The sequence below is a fragment of the Ciconia boyciana genome, chromosome 3, assembly GCF_034638445.1.
Source record: "Ciconia boyciana chromosome 3, ASM3463844v1, whole genome shotgun sequence".
NCBI classification, from domain to species: Eukaryota; Metazoa; Chordata; class Aves; order Ciconiiformes; family Ciconiidae; genus Ciconia; species Ciconia boyciana.
This window is the reverse complement of record NC_132936.1, coordinates 70,382,696-70,408,053: the sequence shown is the minus strand read 5'-3', so window position 1 is coordinate 70,408,053 and position 25,358 is coordinate 70,382,696. Positions and strand designations below refer to the sequence as shown.

At 40.5% G+C, this 25,358-nt stretch overlaps 1 protein-coding gene across 1 annotated transcript in view; it reads right to left on the bottom strand.

The window, feature by feature from the left end:
- Positions 1-25,358, bottom strand: part of NOX3 (NADPH oxidase 3) — a 40,778-nt gene that overhangs the window by 512 nt on the left and 14,908 nt on the right. The window contains exons 7-12 of the mRNA XM_072857934.1: positions 22,526-22,655; positions 19,304-19,396; positions 17,894-18,147; positions 14,088-14,250; positions 5,084-5,230; positions 1,784-1,908 (exon numbers count right to left, since the gene is read on the bottom strand). Coding sequence (XP_072714035.1) covers positions 1,784-1,908; positions 5,084-5,230; positions 14,088-14,250; positions 17,894-18,147; positions 19,304-19,396; positions 22,526-22,655 — 912 coding nt within the window. The remainder of the gene's footprint in view (positions 1-1,783; positions 1,909-5,083; positions 5,231-14,087; positions 14,251-17,893; positions 18,148-19,303; positions 19,397-22,525; positions 22,656-25,358) is intronic.

Here is a 25,358-nt window from a genome sequence, read left to right as displayed (position 1 = left end):
CTTCTCCCTTTAACACTCTTCTGCCTATGGACAATTTTTAAATGTCTGATTTAATAACAAAATTTGTAAATAGGTAGTTCTTATGAGATAAGAACATGACCAATGTAACAAAGAATTGTGTTCATAAGTGCACAAGTCTGTTATAGGGAGCTGGAAACCTGGTTACTTGCTGCAAAGTGCCTTAAAGGTTTTGCTTCTAAGTACACAGCACATATTGCTTTAAAAGATATATATGTACACACAGATATACACACACATGCTGTGCTACTAGGGAAAGCTCAGTCTACGTAAATGCAGTGCAAGTGACAAGTGACAGCATGAGTTTCAAAAAGTTTGCTCCTGTAAAGGAGGGACTATAGATATGATTTGGGTGCCCAAGCCATAGTCCCCAGAAGTAGTGCCCATATTGGTGCTTGATTGCGCTAGGTTTAACCTGGAGTGGTATATTCCTGCTAACCTGCTAAAAGACACTGTTGCAGCCAAGGGAAAGTCCATGGGCCTAGGTGCAGGGACCCAAAATTTATTCAGTTCATAAAAGCTGATTGTTCCATCACACAATAGAAACTCTTGAGTTTCTTGGCCTCTTGGACCATCTGTAACTCAGAGCAAGAAAAGGTAGGGTATTTTTTTCTCATAAGGAATGCTTATTTCATGCAAGGTTTTCTTTAAAAGATTCAACATTGACCATAATGGGCATCTAGGTTCAGAACCAAATACAGATTTTTCTGTTGCTGTCCTTAGAAAGCCAGTGCTTTCTAAGGAAATGCCACAATATCCAGTATAGAAAGTTAATGCCCATCTCCTTCCCTGAGCATCAGAAACTCAGATTTTTCTCAGTTGTACTTAACAAAAGTAACAAAAAATAATGTTCCCACTATAACTTTAAAAGGTCTGTTTATGCAGTAGAATCCTTATAAAAGGTCTTTCCAACATATTTTCTACTCTTGGCCTTTTTCTATTTTTAATCTTTCATATTTCCTGATTGTATTTATTTTGACCTCCATCAAGTGGTTTTTCTATTACTGTTATTTTTGCAGTTTTATGGTATTCTTGTAGCTTACTGCATCCTCTTTGATCTCCTCCCTTTCAGCTTTTTCTTGGGTATTTTTCATTTTTAAAAAAAGTTTTCTTCTTTTTCTTTTTGTATCTCTGTCTCCCAAGTGCAAGCCTTTATTTTGCATTAGCAGGTAAATGTTTGGAAATCGTAGAGAGTCACAAAGATTCTGGAATTTTCTACTGCTGAACACTAAATATTTCAAATTCTTGCTTCAAAGGCTTTCAGGAACAAAGAAGCTTTTCTCAGACCACTAGCGAATCCAAGTTCAAATGAACTGTCTTTGCCAGCAGAGATGAACTAATAACAGAACAGCATAGTCTTGCAAGAGTAGCCAAATATGTTAGGGGAACAAACATATCCTTGACATCATAAGAAAAAAATCACAGTTTATCTCTTTAATAACCATCTTCAAGGGAAATTAATGCTACTTTGTCCTTTGTGCAGAACAGTAATTGGATTGTGTGTTTCAATTATATCTGGACAAAGGCCAGGATATTGAAATACTTCTAAATATTAGATTTTCTTGTCCAAAAATTAGATTTTATTGGCATTCTCTTTCCGAGATTTCTTCATTAAAAGCTTCATTAAGCATAAATCTTCTTTCCACACAGCAAAAAAACTAAATTATTTTAAAAGGGTCATTTAGAAAGGTTTGCCCTCCCCTTCTTCCACTGTTTATGCTGAGAGAAGAGTTACCTAACAAGGTTAGAAGCCAACCTGCCTTACCTAGGATGGTTTTCGGCTAGTTGCTTGAACTCATTGTCCCAGTTTGGCCTTCCATAGAAGGTCTTCTGTCTCAAACCAGTAATTACATCCATCTTGTCATCATAATGTAGGGCTATGTGAGTAGCCTAAAGGCAAATTTACAAGATAATAATTTTAGAATCAAAAATGTGTACTCCAAGTAAGAGGAGAAAGCAATAACACTGCTTTGTGGTGAAAGACAGAAGTGTTAATGAGGGAAAGGAAACTGTGTAATTATCAAATGGAAGAAGGAGAGGAGAGGAGAGGAGAGGAGAGGAGAGGAGAGGAGAGGAGAGGAGAGGAGAGGAGAGGAGAGGAGAGGAGAGGAGAGGAGAGAGGAAGAGTACTCAAGAGTTCACGAAATGACTAGAAGTGTAAAAAGCACTTCCAAAAGTGCCTGAGACCTCAAAGGAGTTCAGCTTCTTGAGATGAAATGTTTGAAATTATTTGGGATTAAATACCTGTCTTTACTGGCCTGGGCCTAAGCACCTCAGTCACTTTTACAGGCAGGTCTTAGATTCCTAAACCTCTTCTCAGCCTTCGAATATCTCACCCTACACTTCCTTCATTGCAGATCCTGGAGTGACAGTCAGCATTTTAAAGGCCAAGTTGGAGTTTAGGAAAGGGAACAAAGTGTACTGTAACAATAAATATTACCAATTACATGCACCTTGAGTAAGTCCAGAGCATTCTACTGCTGATGGAAAAGAGAGCGGATGTACCAGCTTGGCAGGGGTAAAACCCTGAGTGGTTTGACTGTTCTCCTCAGGTGGAGGCAGGTGCAGAAAGTGGATCAGCTCAGGTGAAGCACTGAACTGAGCGAGCTGCACAGCTCCCAGTGCCAAGAAAACAAATCCTGATTTTCATGGGCATTTACTGTCTCTCAGCTCCTATGCTACACCCGTTACCATGCTATCTGAGTACTTCCCAGGTGCATTTAAAAACAAAACCACCGTCTCTCCTAATTGTGCTGCTATTGTGTAGGAGTAATACACTTGTTTTCACTACAGACTATCATCGTTACTATCACTGTCAAGAAATTACCAGAGGAAAGCTAAGTTAAAAAATGGGCTTTGCATTTAGTTCAGGTCCTAGCATGAACTAGGCATCATTATCATCTCTTGCAGAAGTGGTTGCTGAAATTTAGATCCATTTCCTGGGAATATTGTATATTTCTCATGCTAATGAGTCTTACATGTTACTTAACAACTCAATTATGCTGGTCAAGCACAGCTGTCACAAGAGGTCATGTTTCTAAAAGGTCCTTCTTGTTAGTTTGGGCCAATGTCATGGAGGACTTGGAATAGTCTAAGAAAGAACTTAAAGTGTTTGGTGAGAGTGGGAAGTAGGGAACTGCAGGATTTTTTAATTGTTTACAGCAAAATTGTGCCACTGAGCAGATGGGCTATTTCTGTTCACATTAACTGAAACTTTTCCAGGATTTTTGGTGTTAGCCTGTGCTATAGCTCACAGCATTAAAGTTGCCTACGAATCTCAGGGGCATTGCAAGGAGCAATAGGCTGAAACATGATTTCTTGTCCAAGCAGAGGCAGACATGTGCCATATCTGTTTGACCTTCTGATGCCAACATGGAATCTACAAAGAGCTCAAAGCATTGAACAAATGTTATGTCTGAGGAGTAAACACCTGCCAGTAGTGGAGGGTGCACTAGAAGTTGTAAATTGCCCATCCTGCTTGGGTTCAGCTTCACCTGACTACTGGTCATCTATATGGTGAGACAGGGAGAGAATGGGGAGAATGTTGGGTTTGTTGTTTGCTAAGGGAGAAGTAAAGTAAAGCATCATCCAAATATTACTGGTGCTGAAGCTCAAATTTTGAGGAGTGATGAACTGGAATTTACTAAAGATAAGTAAGACCTATAAGATGAGGGAGCTTTGTGGATGTCTGAAGAAGGTGGAGCTGTTACCCAGCTCAATTCCCTGGCTTGGTCAGAGTAGGAGAAGCAGCCACTGAAAAGCATTCCTCTTCCCCCACAGCCCTTTAGAGGTGGGATGCTGGGGGACTCCAGGAGCAAGAGCAGTACCAGTGTAGGCAGGGAGGGAGCACAGCTTCAGGGATGCTCCTGTGTCACCTAACTGGCAGCACAGGATAACGAGGCAGTGCTGACAGGAGACTGGACGATGGGGTTTGAAGAGAAGAAGGAGGCACTTCAGGACACACGAGTGAAGAGAGTCGGACATCCCAGCAAGAATAGTTGTCTCCCTACCTGACTTTGGGCCTGATGTTTGCCCAAGAGGGAAGTGGGATGGTGACAGCTGAGAGATGAGGGCAACTTGTGTTTCGTTAGGTTCCTCAATAGCTTCTTTCAAAACAGGTTTTAGGTAATACCCTGTGACATTGCTAATGCACAGTGGCGGTTTCTATGACTGCCGTATACTTCACAGTGGGAGTAGATTTTTCTGAATACAGCTTTATGCACATACCTCATTACTTGACAGAAGCCCTAAGGAAAGCAGAAAGAAACAGTGGGTTTTTGTGGCAGCAGAGGCAGGAAGGGAAAAGCCCTATGAAATCTATTTTTTTAATCTCTGCGAGACAGTCCTTTGTTCAACAGAGACAGCAGGAAATAAAACAGTAGAGCAAAGGCACTCCTATGAGAGTTTTTCTGGCAGGTGCCTAACTGATCACAGTGTCATCTGAGTGATCCATTAAAAATAAGAGAGAGAAAATCAACTCCTCTGGGTCTGGGTAAAGACTAAAGAAGGGGAATAAAAGTGATCCAGCCTAAGTATTAAGTGCCTTGAGTTGGGATGATCCAATGAAATTGTAAGATGGCAAATTTGAAGTCAACCAGAGAAAATATATTTTCAAACAACATGAATTAGTCCACAGAGTTTGTTGCCACAATGTTGTAAGCACAGCAGGGTTCAAAAGTGTACTGGACGTATATGTGAACAACAAAAATTATATTAAATAATAAGAGTAAGCAAAACCGACACTTTTTATACAACCCTCCATTTCAAAGATGTGGACAAAATGTCCTTTCACAAGCTCCTGAAAGGCTCTCTGCACTTTTCTGCAAAACACCTGGTAAGCAGCACTGCCCAAGCCAAGGTATAGGACTGGAAGGATCACTGGTTTGATTTCTCTGTTCCTGTTTTCATAAATGTGAGATGGTAACAGATGACTTGGTGTCTTTATATTTACAGTTCTTTGTCTCTCTGCTTCATCCATCATTTATTCAGCTGTTCCTGTTCCATACGTTACCGTACTGGAAAAGCAAGGTACATTAACTCAGACTCGTAAGAGTTTCATTATTACCTGACTTTCATCCCAGCCGGTAAGAAATATATGATAACTTAGAAAATCATTTTTCCCTTTTTCAGTCATTTTTGTTTCCAAATGGAACAGAAGATCAGCAAACCATTCAAATGCTGATGGGTCTCGACAAATCCAGTAAAAATAAACCTGTCAGATAAAAGTAAAGAGATTTAACAAGAAGCAAACTTTCAATAAAACTTCCTAATGATTGGCTCAACTCATTAACCACATAGTGTGTGACTCTTCTCTACTGTAAATCTAAACATAATTACACATCATTTTGATGACATAGGTTCTATCTTTTTAAAATTTCATTTTATTCTTAAACATTGAGTGAATATATTAATGTGCTGAAGATAGGCAGTGTACAAGTTTCCCATCTTCCCCTGCCAGTGCATCTCAACTTTGACTTATAATACCTAACCCTGCATTTCTTGCAAATAACTTGATTATTCTTTGAACTTTTGAATTTATTTTCAGTTATGTTTAAAATGGAATTTCAGTTTCATTCAGCACTGAAGCAAGGAATTCCTGTTTCTCAAGACCTTATGGCATAGGTTAACAGTTGTGGTCAAAAGATACAGTTATGTTCTTCAAGTCAGATACCCTGTATAAAACAAGCTACAGAATGCCCCTACTTCCTTTTTCACAGAATCACAGAATCATATAGGTTGGAAAAGACCTTTAAGATCATCGAGTCCAACTGTAAACCTAACACTACCAAGACCACCACTACACCATGTCCCTAATCCAAACATCTTTTAAATACCTCCAGGGATGGTGACTCAACCACTTCACTGGGCAGCCTGTTCCAATGCTGGACAACCCTTTCAGAAGTAAAATTTCCTAATATCCAGTCTAAACCTCCCCTGGCACAACTTGAGGCCATTTCCTCTCGTCCTATCGCTTGTTACCTGGACGAAGAGACCGACCCCCACCTCGCTACAACCTCCTTTCAGGTAGGTGTAGAGAGCGATAAGGTCTCCCCTCAGCCTCCTTTTCTCCAGGCTAAACAACCCCAGTTCCCTCAGCCACTGCTCATCAGACTTGTGCTCCAGACCCTTCACCAGCTTCGTTGCCCTTCTCTGGACACGCCCCAGCACCTCAATGTCTCTCTTGTAGTGAGGGGCCCAACACTGAACACAGTATTCGAGGTGCGGCCTCACCAGTGCCGAGTACAGGGGCACAATCACTCCCCTAGTCCTGCTGGCCACGCTATTTTTGATACAAGCCAGGATGCCATTGGCTTTCTTGGCCCCCTGGGCACACTGCTGGCTCATATTCATCTGGCTGTCAACCAACACCCCCAGGTCCTTTTTTGCTGGGCAGCTTTCCAGCCACTCTTCCCCAGGCCTGTAGCGTTGCATGGGGTTGTTGTGGCCCAAGTGCAGGACCCGACACTTGGCCTTGTTGAACCTCATACAATTGGCCCCAGCCCATCGATCCAGCCTGTCCAGGTCCCTCTGCAGAGCCTTCCTACCCTCAAGCAGATCAACGCTCCCGCACAACTTGGTGATGTATTTTTAATTTTTAATGTATTTCTTGTTTAAATTGGAACATATGATTTCTAGAGAAACATGAAACTGTAATTTTAAAGTTGCCAAAGGGGTAAAATGAACCCCTATCCCATGACTGGTTTTCTATTGGTTGAAAACCTCCTCTCTATGAAAAATGTACACAGTTTTTTCTCATCCAGATTTCTCTAGCTTCATCTTCCATATGCTGGATCTTGTTTTAGTTGTCTATTGGATTGGAGAGCCTGTTATTAAAGTTTTGTTCCCCAGGTAGAAGTTAGAGGCTGGGATCAAGTCATCCTATAATCCTTTCTATGGTAAACCAAACATTCCTGGGATCTGTCATGGAGAGGCTAATTTTTCATCCTTTAATCATTCCTGTGGCTTATTTCTGTCTATTCCTCCTCTACTGCAGTTAGTCACAAACAGAGCAGAGAGTTTGTTTAAAAAAAAAAAAAAAAGCTAATATATTAGGATCTTGGCATAGGGTAATGCTTGCATAGGGAATAAAATCTTTCAAACAAGATGGTTAGTCACTATCCATATGATGATGAGAGTTTCTATTTCAAGAGTCCTTGTGGTGGCATCTTCAGCTGGATCAGGTGAGACTCCCCAAACCCCTTTTTCTGCGCAGTTCTTACAGCCAGCTGGCCCAGGGACCATTGTGACTACTCCAGCATGTGCACGATCTATTGTGATCTATTGTCTTTACATACAAAGCATCTTCTAACTAATTAACTGTGTATAAAAGACTGTCCTGTGTGACCACTTCTGCAGGAACAGTTTCTGCTGACCATTTGCAAATGTCTTATCTGTGTACAAGTTAATCAGTTTTGCAGCAGGAACTGCCTGTGGAGGCTCAGGACTGGTGAGATTTCCCTCTCAGGATCTTAGTCAACACACTGAGACATACAGTTGTCCTAAGCCAAGCAGGAGCTACCTTAGGGAGTCTTCAGGACAGTCAGAATTTCCCACCTGGAAATCTCCTCCACCAGTGCTGTGCTGCGAAGGGGGTTGGGAGTACAGCCCATCCCCTGGTGTCAGTTCAGCTGGACCAGCTCCCTTGTGTCGAGCTGGTCCAGCTGTGTAGATGACTAGGCTGGGAGTTCCTGCACCACCCAGGGGATGAATGTCTGAAGTTCCCTGGGTGTCTACCCAGGCACTACCGTGATGCCCGGCTGAATCACAATTATAAGACAAATCTGATTGTAATTTTTATAACTCAAATTCTGTAGCTCTTCCCACACAATCCACCATTACTTTTGAACAGAAGTGTTGTGGTTTAACCCCAGTCAACAGCTAAGCACCACACAGCCACTCGCTCACCCTCCTCCCTCCCGGTGGGATGGGGGAGAGAATCTGAAAAGCACAAGTAAGAAAACTCGTGGGCTGAGATAAGAACAGTTTAATAATTAAAATATAGTAGTAGTAGTAGTAGTAGTAGTAGTAGGAGTAGTAGTAGTAGTAGTAGTAGGAGTAGTAGTAGTAGTAGTAGTAATAATAATAATAATAATAATAATAATAATAATAATAAATTGTAATGAAAAGGAAAATAACGAGAGAGAGAGGAACAAAACCCAAGGAACAAACAAACAAATAAAAGTGATGCAACCCCTCACCACCCACCGACCAATGCCCAGCCCGTCCCCGAGCAGCAATCGCTGCTCCCCGGCCAACTCCCCCCAGTTTCTATACTGAGCATGACGTCGTATGGTATGGAATAGCCCTTTGGCCAGTTTGGCTGTGCCCCCTCCCAGCTTCTTGTGCACCTGGCAGAGGAGGGGAAGCTGAAAAGTCCTGGACTAGTGTAAACACCACTTAGCAACAACTAAAACATCAGTGTGTTATCAACATTATTCTCATACTAAATCATACATACACAGCACTGTATCAGCTGCTAGGAAGAAAATTAACTCTATCCCAGCCGAAACCAGGACAAGAAGGCACCAGACCTCAAATGGACCTCTGTGGGCAGTGTGATTTTGAGTGTAATTATTTTATAGTGCCTCCAAAGAAATAATTCACAAACATGATGGAAGCCTAAAAATACACAATTTCAGATGAAAAAAGAATGGCATGGAGGACAATGTATAAGCTTATAACAAAGGGATGGTTGGAACTTGTTTTATTGTAACTGTGATTTTTATTTTGTTGCAAAATCCCTTAATTTCCTCCAACCCATCTCTCTTTGTGCTCACCATCCCCTCTGTCTTTTATTATACATCAATATCAAAGGTAATCTGGAAGGTCTGTCCCCAAGGCAACCTTTGTGGGAGCTCTGATGATTTGGAAATTGTAGCCCTTTTCCATAGGATCAATGAGATAAAGATGCATATTAGACAATTCTGAAGTGAAAAATCAGAGAAGAAACCAGAAAGCTATAAAAAGATTTCCCGAAGAGTTAATATACTAGGTTGTCAGACTTCTGGTAAGGTGGTGGGAGAAAAATGTGGTAATACCATGCTGCACTGGAGATTTGGTGAAAGACACTAACAGTAATTTGAGATGTTTCCTAGATCTGAGTGTACTGCAAGGGACCATCTGTGGTTTCTGTAAGAAATATAAATGAAGTATGATCCCAGGAAACAGAGATAAAGCATTCAGGGTTAAGTAGGGTATTTTTACAGCCCAGGAATAGGACTGTCTGCAGCACTTTAGTACCAGCCATCTTGGCTGTTTGCTTTTTCCCCTTCTGTTTCAATGTTTCGCCTTAAATATAACCTCATTGCTTTACGGGGGGTTGCTGCTGATTTAGACTGGCGTAGGTTATGAGGAAAAAGCAAGCCCACTGACTTTATAGCATTTCATTTTTGTGACCACCAACAACATTATTTTAAATTATCGAAACTAGATAAGATTTATAGCCTTAACCTTTATGTAGTTTTTAATGTCTGAATCCTGAAGTCCCCGCTTGTTCCACATCGTCAGCACCTCAAAAATCAGCCCACTGAGTGCTGTCAGTCTGTATCACACCGTGGCTGTTGATTTATAGTGAGAAATTTCTTCCCCCAGCCTCTACTTGATCATCTTATTTCTCAAGTCTTTTCAGCAGTTCATTTTATGGAAATGTATATTTAGTACACGTGCGTGGAAAGGAGGCATGTGCTTCTAAATGAATAATGAATTGTGCATGGGGTAGCAACTGGGAGCATGTGGGCAGGACTGGGAGCCAAGCACATTCAGGGAAGGAGGAAGAAAAGCTAGCTGATGAGTTGAGACGATGTGGTCTTTGAAATGGGGGACTGGTTTCCAGAATCTCAGGCTATGGAGCTTGAAGGAGTGCTTTTAGCTGGTTGCAGACCTAGCTGTCGCAGTAACAGCCAGTCCAACTGAATTGGGTCAAGCCCCCTCTGGCACACTCCTCTCCAGAAAGGATGTAGCTTTCTGAAACTGCAGAAATTCCTTAAACTCATCCCTGGGGTGGTTCTGCTGAAGCAGTACCCATTGCACTGCCTCTAATTTTCACATGTTAGAGGTGGAGAGCATTTGGTAATGAAGAAAGTCTGTCATTATAAGAAGTATTTTTGGCCATGATTATAGTCTTAGAAAGAAAGGTAGTGAAGAAGGATGGCCTATGGGTAAAAGGTCTCCTTTTCCCTTAGATCAAAGAGAACTTCTAGTATAATATGTTAAAACAAATGAAGTTTACAAAGAAGTCTTCCTTTCTTTACACTGACTGCCCATAGCATAGCGCAACATATTACATGTATAATTAAAATACAATAAATGCACAATAAAATTAATCCTTATGAAAACTGTAGAATAAAGCCAGCATCACTGCATTTCTATAATTAAACAATTCTTCTGAATCCTAGATTTTTTCTTGTAAGTCTCATTCTATTAACTGACTCAATTATTTAGGACCCTTAAAAATCTGGTTTAGATTTATGTTTCATTAGTCTCCGCCCACCCTACCCCCACCGACTACATTCATCAGCTTGATGGCTTCCCCAAGTAAACTGTCTTAAATTTTCCAAGTGCTCTTTTTGCAAATTGAGTTAGATGCAGTATTGCTATTAATCAGACCTGTAATGCAGGGGTTTGAGTAGTTGCTTATTTCTGTAATATTCTGCTCCCTTGCAATGCATGCATATTTATCATTCAGTTTCCCACATCCTGATTTTGTACAACAGACAAGAGCAAGAGCTCCGATACCTCTTTTCTGTGAAATGAAAGAACATACTTTGTAAATCAGCTTCCATCATGTGGAAAGTCATTAATAATTATCTGTTGATGACCGTCTGTCTGTTTCTCCCTGCTCCCTGAAGACAGACATAGAGCTGCAGCTCTGGGCAAAGCCAGCTTTTCACCAAAGGGGTGTAAAAGGATGCCCAGGGAGGCACCTTCATCCCTGATTCTTGCTCTTCCCTCTTAGACATGACTAGTCCCAGCAAAACCCTCTTACACCTGCAGCTGGGCACCTCGCTGCAAAACCCCAGTCCTTCCTGCTCCTGAGTAGACCACACCACCCATGGGCTGTAGCGTACCAAACAAGATCAGAGATCTTCCTCAGCCTAATTAATTGATCCAGTGGGCCACTACGGGTAGGGCACAGCAGTGCCTGCAGCCCAGGGCTTGCAGGGGACGGGGGTTTGGCAGCCTGCATGAGGCACTAACTTAGAGCTAGGGTGGCAGCAAGCAGCCTTCCGAATAAATGAAGGACAAGGCTTGAATTCATACCCCTAAATTTGAAGCAAGAGGCCTAAACTGTTCTCAAACACAGCTCAGAAAGATGGTTGCGTTTGGCAGCAAAAAGAGCCCAGGTTTTTAGGTCTTCAGGAGAAGGTGTTTTGTGGAGAAGGCTGTGGGCTGGGGTAGAGCTCGAAGCAGAAGGTTACCTCTGGCAGGGACGGTTGGTCTCAAAGCAAATGGAAGAGGGTGTTCTTGTTTTCCTCACAGTATGTAGCTGAACTTACTGCCACAACATGCTATGGTTGTCTAAGGTCTACACGGGTTCAAAAAGCAATTAGACAAATTCGTGGAAGAAAAATCTACTAAGGGACATTAAACAGAGATGCAGCTCTTGTATCAAGATATTACTGAACTGCAAGTTGCTCGAAGGCGAGAAAGTGTCCACTAACAACTTATCACTGTATGATTTTCTGGTCTGTATACTTTTCCCTAGGCATTCATGAAGAGCCACTGCTGGAGACAGGATATTGGGCTAGATGATCTTTGGTGACACCCAGTAGGACCTTTCTTACGTCCTTATATAGGGTAAAAGAGAAAGTGGATGTTTGCTAATATTATCATCTGATGGATCAGTACAATTTTATCAATTTCAGCAGCAATTGATCTGAAAAATGAGACCACTAATGTGAAAAAAAGATCATTTTATGCATAACTAAAGCCAGTAGAAACTTTCCAGCCATGACTAGTATTAGCAGCCTTCCTTATTGCAAAAAATGATAGGGAAATGAAGGCTCTAAGGCTATTTAATTGTGAAGAATCAATTAGATAAATGTGTACTCCTTTTGATTTGCTGGGTTTTTTAAATTATACAGCTGCAGACATTATGGAAGCTATGAGTATTTATATCTCAACCGTATGTGGGCAACACTAAGAAATATTAGTTCAATAAGCGTAATGATAGCTGTACTCAAATCAAAACGAAGTTGTTAAAAAAAGAAAAACCTCTTATTTATTTCCTTAATAGACATTTCTATGGTACTCATCATGGCAGAAAGAGAGTGCTGAATACTTTGAGGAAGATTAAATTATTTGTAATTATACCACAAGTGGAAGCTTTTAACCAATGGAAAAAAACCGTGGAGCTACCCTGAGATTAATCGTTCTCACTAAGATGACTGCTAAATTTTTTAAGTAATGCTGTGAACTTCCCCAGCACCTTTCATCCAGGCTATCAAAATATTTTACAAACACCGATGAAGTTTAGCCTCATAACACCTGTGAAAAATAAGCATCACTATTCCCACTGCACCAGTAAGGAAGCCAAGATATAGAGAAAGGACATACAGAAATCACGATACTTTTGTATTTCACAGGAATTCAGAAAAACGGAACTCTATAGCAGAAAACCATGGCAGAAGGCACCATGCACTTATCTTTGCAGGCACACTTACCCAAGATTCAACCTAAGCTATGGATGAACACCCTGAGCTATACTATACTCTCAATGCATAGTTAAATTCTGTTCTTTCCCCCTTAAGATAACAACAGCAATGACAATAATAACAATTTTACTTGTATACATATTGAATATACATAGTATACATATATAATGTGTATATACCTATATGTAGCTGTCCTTCCAGTGGAAAAGATCATTCTAGTACATGGCAGTGTTTGCAAATACACTTCTTTTCACATCTAGCACATATTTTCATCTTTATTTCCCTTCCTTCTCACTGCTTTTTCTGCCTCAAAGATCCCTCCTGGCAATTTGAACCTGTCCTCAACTCCTCAGTTACTAAAATCCCAGATGCTTTTTCAGTGGCAGCTTGTCATTAAGATGCCAGTTTTAACACTCTTTCATTTAAAAAGATCAGCCCCTTGGTCCTGCAGTCAGCTCTGTTTGTACTGACCCTCTCAGAGATCTGTCCACTCCAATGCAATTTCAACATCTGTCCTTAAATGTGAAATGTTGAACAGTTCCTGATTCAGCTTTTACATTGGAAAATGAGCTAAAAGAAGCTGTAAGGTCCACAAGCTACCACTTGCCATGATGGATAGGGAAGAGAATGTTTAATGCTGATTTTTTTCTCTGTTACCTTTTTATCTTTCACCCTACTTCACCCATTATCTCTTCTTCACCTATCCTCCCCGAGTGCTGCCCCACATATCCTTAGCAGAAGATGTATACAGGTTAGCAGATGAAGAGTATGTTAACTTGGTGCCGTCCATGTCTTACAGACCCCAATATATATTTTTCAACAAAATAATTGAAGTGCTTTGAGGCAGTAATATGCGTCTTGATATACGCATCTCATCCAGAGCTTAAATGCCTTTTAAAATTCCTTCTATGCTGGCTAATATCCTGATTTTGCAAGGTGAGAAAAGCAGCTAATGGTTGCTGAATGCAGCACTTAGGACCAGGACATGCAGCCAAAGGGCCCTCACGAAACCTGCAGCTGGACAAGGAGCAAGTGCTGCCCTTCACTTCTGTCTCAGATGACCTTGCAATATTTTTTTTTTGTGGGAAAGAGGACAGATTTCTCCTCTAGCTCTCTAACTATCTGTCTAGCTATGAAAGACATTCCACTTTTATCTCCAGTTGCTACTGACAATCTGATTCTTCAGCTTTTACTAAAACCACTGCAGCTAGGGATACCTTCTTCCTCTGGAAATGACAGTGAATTCAAGAGACTCTACCCCACAACAGCTCCTGAGGCAGCTGCAAAGCAAGGGACTGCTTCTGAGAGGGAGTTAAAGCACTCAAGTGAGTCTCTAGCTCTGAATTGTCTCTCTAACATGGCAAAATAGGCTCATTTGTGGAGCTTTTTGATGGAGCAATAAACTTTCCCACCTACCTTCTGCAGTGCCAGTACTGTGTTAGGGTTGCAGCATTTGTACCAAATGGATTTTAAAATAGAGGCAAACGGCGTGACTCCGATTCCTGCTGCAATGCACACACTCACTCGGTAGTGAAAGACATCTGTGGTTGCAGATCCGTATGGTCCATCCACGGCCACTCTACGGCAACAAGACACTTAGTCAGGGGTCAGCAACATATAAAATGACAGAAAAGTTAAAATTTTGTTGGGCTACTTATTTTCAAAACTGAACTTCTGTTAAAATAAAAAAAGACATGTCTAAGCTGGCACAAAAACTACCTGTACAAACGTATTTAATTTTCAGTGGGTGCCATTTAATAGCAAAGCAACTGTTTTTTCTGAAATGAGAGAACAAGAGCACCCATGTGGGTTTGGGGCCTGGCCATCTATGTAAGCATGCAATTGCAATTTTCTGGCTTTCTGAAATGTGATTAGTCATATAATTGCATGTCCAAATTTAGCTGTGGAATTTGCATACTTAATTATGAATTACTGAAAAGCATCCTGGTTTAGAACTTTATTTTCTATATTGTATATATCTAAGTAAAGAGGAACACATTATATTAATCATTTTGAAAAGTTCTCTATATGTGTTAAAGTAATAAAAGGGAAAGCAAGAAAGAGGTCATCATATGCAAGGAAACTACTATTTTCTCATCTCTTTCTGAAAAACCAGTATTTCAGAAATACATTTTTGGCACTAATACTGTACTTAGTATCTGACATAAAGGCAAAGTGTGTAAGGAGAAACACTTGTTTATGTTACGACCTCCTATAATCAATGTTGCTGATGCTGAGGCATTCATTTTGGTCAAAATTGGAGATGAAAAAGATTGTTAAATAATCAGATTCATTCCTCTGGCAACATGGAATGTAAATACACACAGTACTTTGGAGTGCTCTGTCCAGTCTGCCTTTAAATAACATAAGTTATTTATTCTGGAAGATGGTTTCACTATCTAGTGTTATTTCACTATCACTAACACCCAGTCCTTAGGAAAAATGGTTTTTTTCCTTCTTTCAGATTTTATATTGCTTAGTGCTCCTTAGTGCATGAATCATCTTTAAAATTCGGCTTAAATACTCCAAACAAATATGCAGACATAGGAAGAATGAAATGTTTTAACAGGAAAAGGGGGATCACCAAGCAATGGCACACACAAATATAGGAACCCAATGTATCTGAAACCCTATTGTTGCTTTCTTAAAGTGTACCTGAAGTCCTGGCAAACATTTTCCCTTTCATTTGTACTTGTCACATGGTTCATTTTTATTTCAATATTCCAAATGCTGTGCAAATGCAGTAGCAAATGAAATAGCTATTCAAGGATAACTTCTGGAAATCTGGCCTAAGATATAAAAAAAATAAACCTTTTTTAAAAAAATCTGTATTGTTATTCAGATTATTGCCCAGCCCTGTACTTTTTGAGCACTCAAAACTTCCTGTAAAATACGGTTAATTTAAGGTATATTTGTAAAGTGCCTAAGAACTGCTTTCAGGTAAGCTTTCTATGTAGTTCTATGTGGGCTTGGGAACAGTTCTCATTAGTGTTAGTAGATTGAGAAAAAAATGATCTGGAAGGAATTTCAAGAGATTCTTTAACCTGTCTCTGTGCTACAAGACACGATCAATTATTTCTGAATCATTCCTTACAGAGATTTGTCTTGTCAGTCTGCTCCTAAATCCTCAGGTGGCAGAGATCCCATCATTGGTTTGAATGCCTTGCTCAGCCGTAGCTAAAGAGCTTAGCCAAATACAAAGACTCAGAGAAGCAGGGAGGAGAAAGCGGAGAAAGAGAAACTGAGCTATACAACCCATTAATTTGATCTAGACAGGGTGGAGGAAGGTAAGAAGATAGTAAATAAAGTAACAAAAAAGACGACATTTGCGTTTGCCAAGGGAGGAGTAGAAAATAGGGCTATAGACTGTTTCTAGCCATGGCTTGGATTGTCCATATTCTTTGTGTCCATCTACACAATTTCATTAGAAAGAAGCATTATACTTTTGGGGAAGGCAGGGAAAGTATTGTTTTGGAAAAGTAACATTAGCAGATTATTGTATTATTTTTGGAATTTAAACATTTGCTGATCGGCGTGATTATGTAGTACTCCTGACTGTAAGAGAAGTCAGATTTTGGGACAATGTGCTAAAACAGAAAATAAGTGAGCCAAAATCCCAAAGAGGCATAATATGGAACTCGATTATTTTCACAGGAATAGTCTATTCTATGGTCTTATCTCTCAGATTGTCCAGAAATCACAACCAACTGTCTTTCCTACCTGTATAAATGCACGTACATTTTATTTTAGTTTTCCTTTATTAATTACAATATACATATTTTATTTTTAGAACCTTACCTTATCATTCAGTTGCTACATGACTTCTATCTTCTGTTCAGTTTCTGCTATATGTTATTTTTTAATATAGTCACCAATTCGGTGTTTATCTTTAGATATTGAAACCTGTGAAAAAGACTTGGTTTTTGCTTTATTGCTAGCTTAACTGTTGAAATATTCTTTTTAATATATTGCAAGAAAGCAACTGAATGATGGCATTAGGCACCCTAACAAGATTAAAAAGAAGAGTCTTTATGTATGACAGTAGTGTTAATTTCAACCCTGCATTGTGGCCAGCAACGTTTGATAACATTTTTCTCTTTCTCATTCTTTACACTAGCTGTCAATCACTTTGGGCCATTTTTGCTCCAGTTCTGCTGAAACGGCATACTTCTCATTCCAGTTGCCTTTAACAAAGGCACAGCTTTCATTTCTAATTCTTATTAACTGATACAATGCAAAGACTGGACCAGACTTTCTTCTCTGCCCCCACCTTCTAGTATGCCTCTGTAGCTCAATGGTGTCTATAAGCTTTTTAGGAGAATGTTCTTTAGCATCCAAGTCCCATTAAAATTATATAAATATAGTTAAACAGGTGCCTTTTGCTGTTCAGTTTTACTACAACTCCCTCATCAAAAGCACTTTTCCAGTGGGAAAATTGTCCCTTCAGTCCCAGGCCCTTCACACTCCATCAGAATTGAAATGATCCTGTGCCAGGCTCTCCTTTGCTGAAAATCTCTGCTATGACTGCAAGGACCTACCTGGTTGGAATCCATTACATATAGAGCCAGATGCTTGGCTGGTGTAAGTCAGGATGGCCCCATTAACTTCAGCAGAGCCCTGCTGAGTTGCAACAACAAAGCATCAACCTTTTGCTTGGATTAAGATGCCACAGATACATAATTTAAACGCCAATAACCTTTATAAAGTGGAGCAGCCTTTAGACACCGGAGACAGAGTTGAGGGAGACTGCTGGAATGAAGTAAGGTTCATGCAGAATCTGGGGCCACAAAATATCTAAGTAACTGAAAAGGAAAAGCTGGAAGTTTGGATGGCAGGTGGTGGGTGCCATCAGAGCATAAGCATCCAGGCACAAAGCTAGCAGATGGCTTCCAGCGTTGTTTTAATTCTGTTCTTCAGCACCTATCTGTCGAAATGGGTATCTTTAGGTATAGATATAGATGTTAGGTATTTAGATGATAGCAACAGAGATACAGATATTGATATGGACTTTAAATCTTGGATTAGTCATCATGTCTTCTTGGCAGCTGTTGGCCTGTGTTTATTTGTGGTTTTTTTAGCGTAATGTCATATTTATGGATCCAGAACTAAGTTCTAATACTGTATCATAAAGAACACACACAAAATTAACTGAAGTTGAAATGTTAACATTTATTTTAAAATGTAGAATTAACATTTTAAAATGTATTGTTTGTTATTCAAACCTTGGTAACATCCACAATTCCTTGAAAGCTTTTTCCTCAGCTCCGAAGGCCTTGAAGAGGGCTGCAGTCCAATCCCCGACGACCCGTATGTGAACGCTGAAGAAGTCCTCCTCGGGAGCTGAGGTGAGGGTGAAAGGGTGCCACTCCAGCTGTGAGACAGATGGGCACTGTAGAAAGATATATTGACCAGGTCCCATTTTAAAGCCACGTTTCTTCATGTGAAGCTCAAGGACGCCAGAGGAATGCCTCACCACCTAAACAATAATAAAAGGACCTGTTTTGTTTTCCTTCAGAAGAGTAACTGATTGTTTCCATTAGGTTACAGGTGACTTTGCAATCATTTCTACTTGAGTTCAACCACAAGTTAATGCAAATTGGGATGCACAGTAATTTTTAAATGTCTTGTAGATTATGGCCTAAACTGCATGTTGCAGTGCTGTGGCTGCCCAACAGCTTGCGAGTGAGTACGGTGGGTATCGTGGGGCAGCTTGCTTTGTGAGTGGAAGAGGCAGAGGAAAGGCTGTAACAGTTCAACAATTTGCTAACTTTCTATCTTAGTAGAGCCTATGCAAAAGTATTCCTTAGTAGACTGGAATAATTTCCCAGTTTTACTCTCATGTAACACAATTAACATGTATGGGATTATTGTTGGTTTGGCAAGAAGAAAAAAGCCCAGTGAGTTCCATTCTAATATACTTTTATTAAGAGGTAATCTCAGTTAAGCAGCCAGCTTTATATGTCACACATAGTATACTGAGATTCTCAGATCACAGCCACTCTGTGAAATCAGCAGCAAGACTTATCCGACATGCTTTTCCCCTCACACAAGATAAGCCTGTTTCTGATCACTTGATCAGAAGGCTTGATATGTGTGGACTCGGCTGCTTCAATAGCGGCATTCCCCATCCATTCTGCTGTGACTTAAATAGGCCCTTAGCATACAGAGATATTTACAACTGGGATAAATTGTTACAGTGGTATTAATGAAGCTTCAACTATTTATGCTAACTCATAATATAACCCTTAATCTCCTTGGAAACCTCCAGATTTGAAAGTAAAAACTGTGTCCTACTGAAGTCGAGGGCGTCTCTGGCATTTACTGCAGGGGAACATGGTTTCAGTTCATTAAAAAGAGAGACCCTCTGCGCAGATGTTTATGTTATCGTGGTGTAAAGTCTGGTACTTCATTAATCAAGTTTGGTCCCATATGGAATATTCTCATGGACTTGCTATTGGAATAAATGCAAAACCTAAAATCAATACTTGGCTGAAACCATGGTAATGATGGAAAAGCTGCTGAAACTAGGAGTGAAAAATGAGGTCATAATATAGAGACGTTATCTATAAAAGATAAAAAATGTAATTGACATAACATTTTTTTTATGCAGACATGCAAGCTATGTTACATACCTTAGTAATGACTACCTCCTGTTGAAACCTCCAAAATCTAACAATTCTTTCACAGATGTACAACACCATAGGACTTAAAACCCACTTCCAAGCCTGTAGAAAGTTGTATATTAAAAAACAACATTTATTTTAATGTCTACAAAAAAATTTTGCATTTCTGGTTCAAATCAGCAGGTAGCCTAAAATGAAATTATTTGATTTCTCTTCTGTGATTTTGGGTCGCCTTTCTCAAGAGAGTATTTCTGTTGCTACTGTACCAGTTCTGGCTTTCTTGTGGAACAGACATATGGGACTCCTTCACAGATGCACTCCAAAAGCGATGCTAATATCTATCTGTATTCTGGCCAAGAAGAATCCTTTAAAATCTTTTCCTACTATTTTTCCTATTTAGGTGTTACATTTAGACATTGTTGGACCTGAAGACGTATAGATGCATACATTTATATAATATTACCCATAGCCTTACTATTTTTTTGCTCTTCAAAGTCTAAAATATTTCAGAAGGGTCAGATAGGAGTAGCTCTTATTGTCAGCTATGAGTTTTCTGATGCTGCATGAGAAAACATTAAGTCCCAAATATTCAATTAGAGGAATGGGATATATTTCCATTTAATCCATTAGTCGGCTCTGTATCAATAAATGTGGTTTTTTGATCTAGGATACTAAGCTGGTCATACTTTAAGTATTGCAGATGATTGCTGTGCTTGTACTTGCTAATCGTATGTACTGATCACCATAACAATCAAAGATACTTGGCTATTCAAGTGTACTAGCTGATGATTTCACTGAGTTGCACTGATAGCCAAGATAATTAGATGTAATTGAATCTTCATGATTAAAAAAAATCTTTTTTTTTTCTATAGGCGATACTGTTTTATTTCCAGTTTCGTTAATTATACAGCTCATTCTAGCAAACCGAAGACTCCACAATCATGTGGCTTTTAAAATCTCCAAAGAGTGACTTTACTTGCTGAAACATTGACTTTGCTCCACAAGCTGGGTAACAGGGGTTATAAAGTATCTTTTATGAGAAGCAAGCCATAAAATGATGTGGCTTCCTTAGAAAGTGCTAAGAGGATGGAGTGGCAATTTCCCAAGTTTAAGTCTTGACAATTAAATTAAAAAAATGCATGATTTAATAATGGAAAGAAACCAGCATAAGCCAGAAGATTCTCAGTTAAAGCAGAAACTCAACACATCCGTTGTCCCTAAATACTACAGATGTCTCTGCACAGTGGGTGATCTCACATGTCTTGAATATATTTGCATATATCAAGCCACAATAATGATGAGACCTGTTTTTACTCCCTTCCATTTGTGCTACCTGTAAATAAAAGCACGTGACAAGAATGTTAAGCCTGCAGGCTACCCTGTGCGAGAGCTCAGCTGAGATTTCAAATGTGCCATCGCTCCAGTGCAACGGAGCATTCAATCCAAAATATCTTTTGGCTGGGTTGGGACAACAGGGCATCCACCAGGAGGGATGGGCTGCCAGGCAACACGGCTCCTGGCCAGCTAATCAGGGCATCGATATTCTTGCCCAAGTGGTGTTTCCTTCTGTAATGAGAATGAACTGAGATGGGGCAGTGATGGCTCAGGAGAGACTGCGAGGATAAAAGTCTGGACGCCCCGGGTGCCACAGAAGTGCTTCATTGTCCTCAGTGGGAGCCAGATCGGGCTCCTACATGCTGAAATATGGAGCAGGGGAGCAGATGTGGCATGACTGAGAGAGGGGCTCTGCCGTGGTAGCCTCTCCCGGGAGCTGTGGCCAGCAGAGCGTGCACTCCGGTGTCACCTCACGCAATCCCAGCTGTGCACAAGGCTGTCCCCTCCCTGCTCAGTCACATCCGCATCTGCCCCTGCCAATGCTGTGCAAGCCTCGCCATGGCTTTTTAGCCTCTGAATGAATTTGTGCTAACTGCGGTGTCTAGCAGGTATCACACCATAGCACATTATGCATCCAGCAAAGCACTGTTCTTATAGATGATCTATATGCCATATGGTATTATCACAAGTCATTTAAAGTAATATGACTTTGCAAGTATGGCCTTGGGTATGCAGGAAAGTGTGGCAAAATAGGTTTAACACAGAGAAGTGGAAGTTCTCTCCAGTTAGCTTTATGATAATGAATGTGAAGACATGCTGTTGGAAGCAAGCTTGTGTCTGTATTCATGGTGCGTAGCCATGTATTGATTTTTATGGCGACATTGTAGCTGAAATTTTTAGAGAGGCATTCATTTTCTCATTAATATGCGGGTTGGATAGTGGCTAACAATAGTTTAGTTTAAGAAAAATCTATGTCAGCCATTAAAAGAGCTACAAGACACTGAATGCTAATTTTTCTCCTTTACTATAAGATTTCCTTTGGTATGTTTTCTCTTTTTGGAAGAAACAACAAAAACTTGCATATGAGCAAGCTAAATCTCGAGCTGTAAATGTTAAATGATTTTGTTTGGATGCTAGACATCTGACATACTGTACAAGTCTGCTACTTAATTACCCCCTGTGGATTTGCAATCTTGTTGCAGCAAAACCACCCTTCCGTGGGACATTTTTCCTGCCTTTTGCCTTTCGCTTTCATTATTCATTGTTTCAAATTCTCTCCTTTTTACCTAACTTAAGACATCAAGGCTGGACAATATGAAGCATGTGCCCCAAAGCAAGGACATAATTTTATCTCCAACTTACGCTCCCTTGGTATTTAGGCTATCCGTATTAAAGTACTATTAGTTAAAATAATAATATTAATTTGCATCCCTAGCTTTACTCTTCCATTGTATTTTCTGTATCTCTAGCCTCCTAACATTTTCACATGGAGGCTCTGTTTATGCAATGAACACACCAAGGATATTGGTGATAATGAATAATTAAAAATAAATGTACACAATAGATTTAAATAGAGTACAATTCTGAAATCCATACCCTTCAAAGGGAGTGTTGCCTAACTAAATAATCTTACAGAAATAAAAATTTTTATTAGTAACACCAAAATTTTACACATCACTCTTCATCTGTACCTGTCCATACTGATTACATAGGTTGGGATCAATATCTTAATCTTATGCACAGGGAGAGGTCATGGAACAGAAATGTGAACCTACTCTCTAAACGTGACACTAAGTGCCAGTCACTAGCATACGCTCCAGCCCCCTACTACCTAAGACATTTGGCCTCCCAAGGAAGGACGTTAAGTTAAAAACAGAAGACAAACATCATTCTTACCACAGGTTTGTTGCCAGAAAACTGCGGCAAAGGGCACTGAGTGGTGTTCTCCCATTCCAAGTAGTGATCCTTACAGTAAGTGACGTTGTGAAGCAGCAGACTCTGAGGTGTCTGACCTCGGACAAGCTGACTTAAAACAAAAATGTTCATCAGTGATATGCTTCTTTGCAAGGTTTCTGTGCATCTGTAGGTTTTGCACTAGTAGTCAAATGCAGATTTGGAGATAACTGAAAGTTCAAGAGCTGGCCATTTCAACCCTATTCTGCTCTCTTGTTCAAATTACCTTTCCTTTAGCTTTGCCATGACCTTTTTGACCACATGCTAGAAGTGTGTTACAGTACTGGTATACATCAGTGCAGCTGAAGTGTGGAGAGTCCTTGTGTAGAAAATGTACATTTTGCTGTTTGTGGCAAAATTAGAATGATTTCCAGGTTCTTTGGAGCAGACACTTTGACCTCCTCTGTATATGAGCATCTGGTATTGTTTAGAAAAATAATAAAATTTAATAGTGGCAGACCTTCTCTTTCCTTTGCTGCTTTCTAAATGCATTTTTAAAAGCTGCAAATAAAGTTGGAGGACCATAATTAGATGTGTACTCTCTAAACATATTATATTCTAGCTTCTTTACTTCAGAGAATGTTAATGATGTGAATTTTCCCAAACGTATCAATCCTGACTGTTCAGTTTAAATGGGTTTCAGCTGGTGTTGATTATGGGTAGAGAAGGAAGATTTTTATGGGGAAACCCTGTTTGTTTCATATTGTTTCTCTGAATTTTCCCTTCCATACTTACTTTGGCTCTACAATGTTAGCCTGTCCTGCCCACTAGTCTAACAAGAGACAAGGAGATAAGAGCTGCCTTATTCTACATGGCAGTGTCATCAGCTGCCACCAGTTCAGACAGAAAAACAGAAAAGGAGGTAGGCTCGAGTGAGTTTTGTTCAGTCACCTGGGAAGGAGAAAGAGGTGGGAGGTGAATGAAACCTTGGGGTTTGACTCCTTTTCATAAATGGGGTAGCGGTAGGGCTGTGCTGGGGCAGCAGGGAGCTGCTCTGTTGCACCGCGCTCCCAGCCTGGAGCAAGCAGTGTGCTCATCGAATGCTATCGATAGGGCTGTGTCCCCTATCACTGTCCCCTATCAGTGTATCCCCTATCAGATAAATCAGTGTCCCCTTTTCGGGGAAGTCTCTTGCTGAGCAGTGTTGATCAGCTGGCTAGGCAGAATGAGCTTACAAAGCTGAAGGTTTAAAGGGTTCATTATAGTTTTTTGAAATTGGATTATAAAAGATTTGCCAGAGAGAGAGGGGAAGGGGGCCATTTTAATCAGGCCAGGATACAGTTTACGGCATTTGTTTGCAGCTGTGCCTCTGAAACTTGGGACTAATTAATTGGGCCAGTTTCAGGAACACTCAAAGCCAAAGTGAATGTGGCAGCTCTCAAATCACAAGGAAAGAGGTGAGAAAAGTGACACACCACAGAACATGGTACCGGCCTGTTCCCTGCCCTGTGGTGACGCCATGTACCTCCAGGGAACAGGCAGACGGCCATGCTGCTGCGGGCTAGGAAGTTCCTCTGTGTCAAAGAGTAGTGGTCTATACGTACTTCAGTGGTGGGCAATACCATCTGAATGTTTTACGAAACAGGCATAAAAAGTGTATTCTGGTAACACCAAGTGACTCTGTCCTTAGATCTGAAAAGCTTTACAACAGCTCAAGGCCATGTGTACGCCAGATAGTCAGCAGGAAAAGATCTATGGAGCAAAGCAGTCTTTGTTGAGGGTCTTGCACTGTACACATTTGAGGGTCACCTAGGGCTTAGGACTAGGTCTGGTTTGATCTTGTGAATGGATCACGTGTTAGTGCTTGGCACGCAGAGATGCGTTCCTGCCAGTGTAGTTTCATCCCAAAACACTGTTGTTATACAGCTTGAGGTTGCGCCATGGTATGAACCAAAACACAGGAGGTGAGGAGGACCACAAGAGTTGCATCAAAACTGCACTCCCTATCTGAATTAAAACGTGAATGTAGATGCACTGCTGTAGATTCACATTAACACTATTGCAAAGAAATGAGAAAAGGAAATGGGGGGAAGCACACAAGGGAGAAGAAGCAGAAGATGTCAATGGAGCCGGAAACAGAAGATGGAAATGTTTTCAGCAGTAGGCACCTTTTTGCTCTCACTTTGCATCAACAGGGGATTTATCAGCCCCTGAACTTCTCAAGGAGGCTCCCCTGACCCTGCTGTCCCTCAGTGTGAGAACCGGAGCCCTGTACCAACAGGATGGACCTTCCTCTTGTGCTGAGGAACAGGGAGACGATCAGTGACCTGGCAGTCATCCCTATTCATAAACGCCACCTGACTGGGCTAGTCGTAAACTCGAGTTGTTTGTTACTGTAGTCATTTAAACCTGGTTCATAGTATAGTGCCTATTTCTCTTTGGTGAGGAAATTTGGGATTCTTTTCCCCACAGAGAAAGAAGGGCAAAACCACTCTACATTTATGGATGTAGAGGAGAATGGGCACAGGGACATTCACCACTGAGTAGCTGACATGCTGAAAGCTTGTCAAGCTTGTACGAGCTCTCTCACAACATGCCTTACAAGAGCTATGAGCATAAGTTCTATCCCTTATTAATTTGAACCCACAAAGGTCTGATTCCTAATCTGCAATGTCCCCAGTTCTCAGGGATGACAGTTCATTTGGACTGATGCATTGATAAGGTGCAGGTTGTAAGATGGTATAAGAGTGGCTGAAAAAACTAAACCACACTTTTAATCCTCAGAAAAGTGGTGTGTTTTAATTTCAAAATGCTTTCATTTTGCAATCTGTCTCCA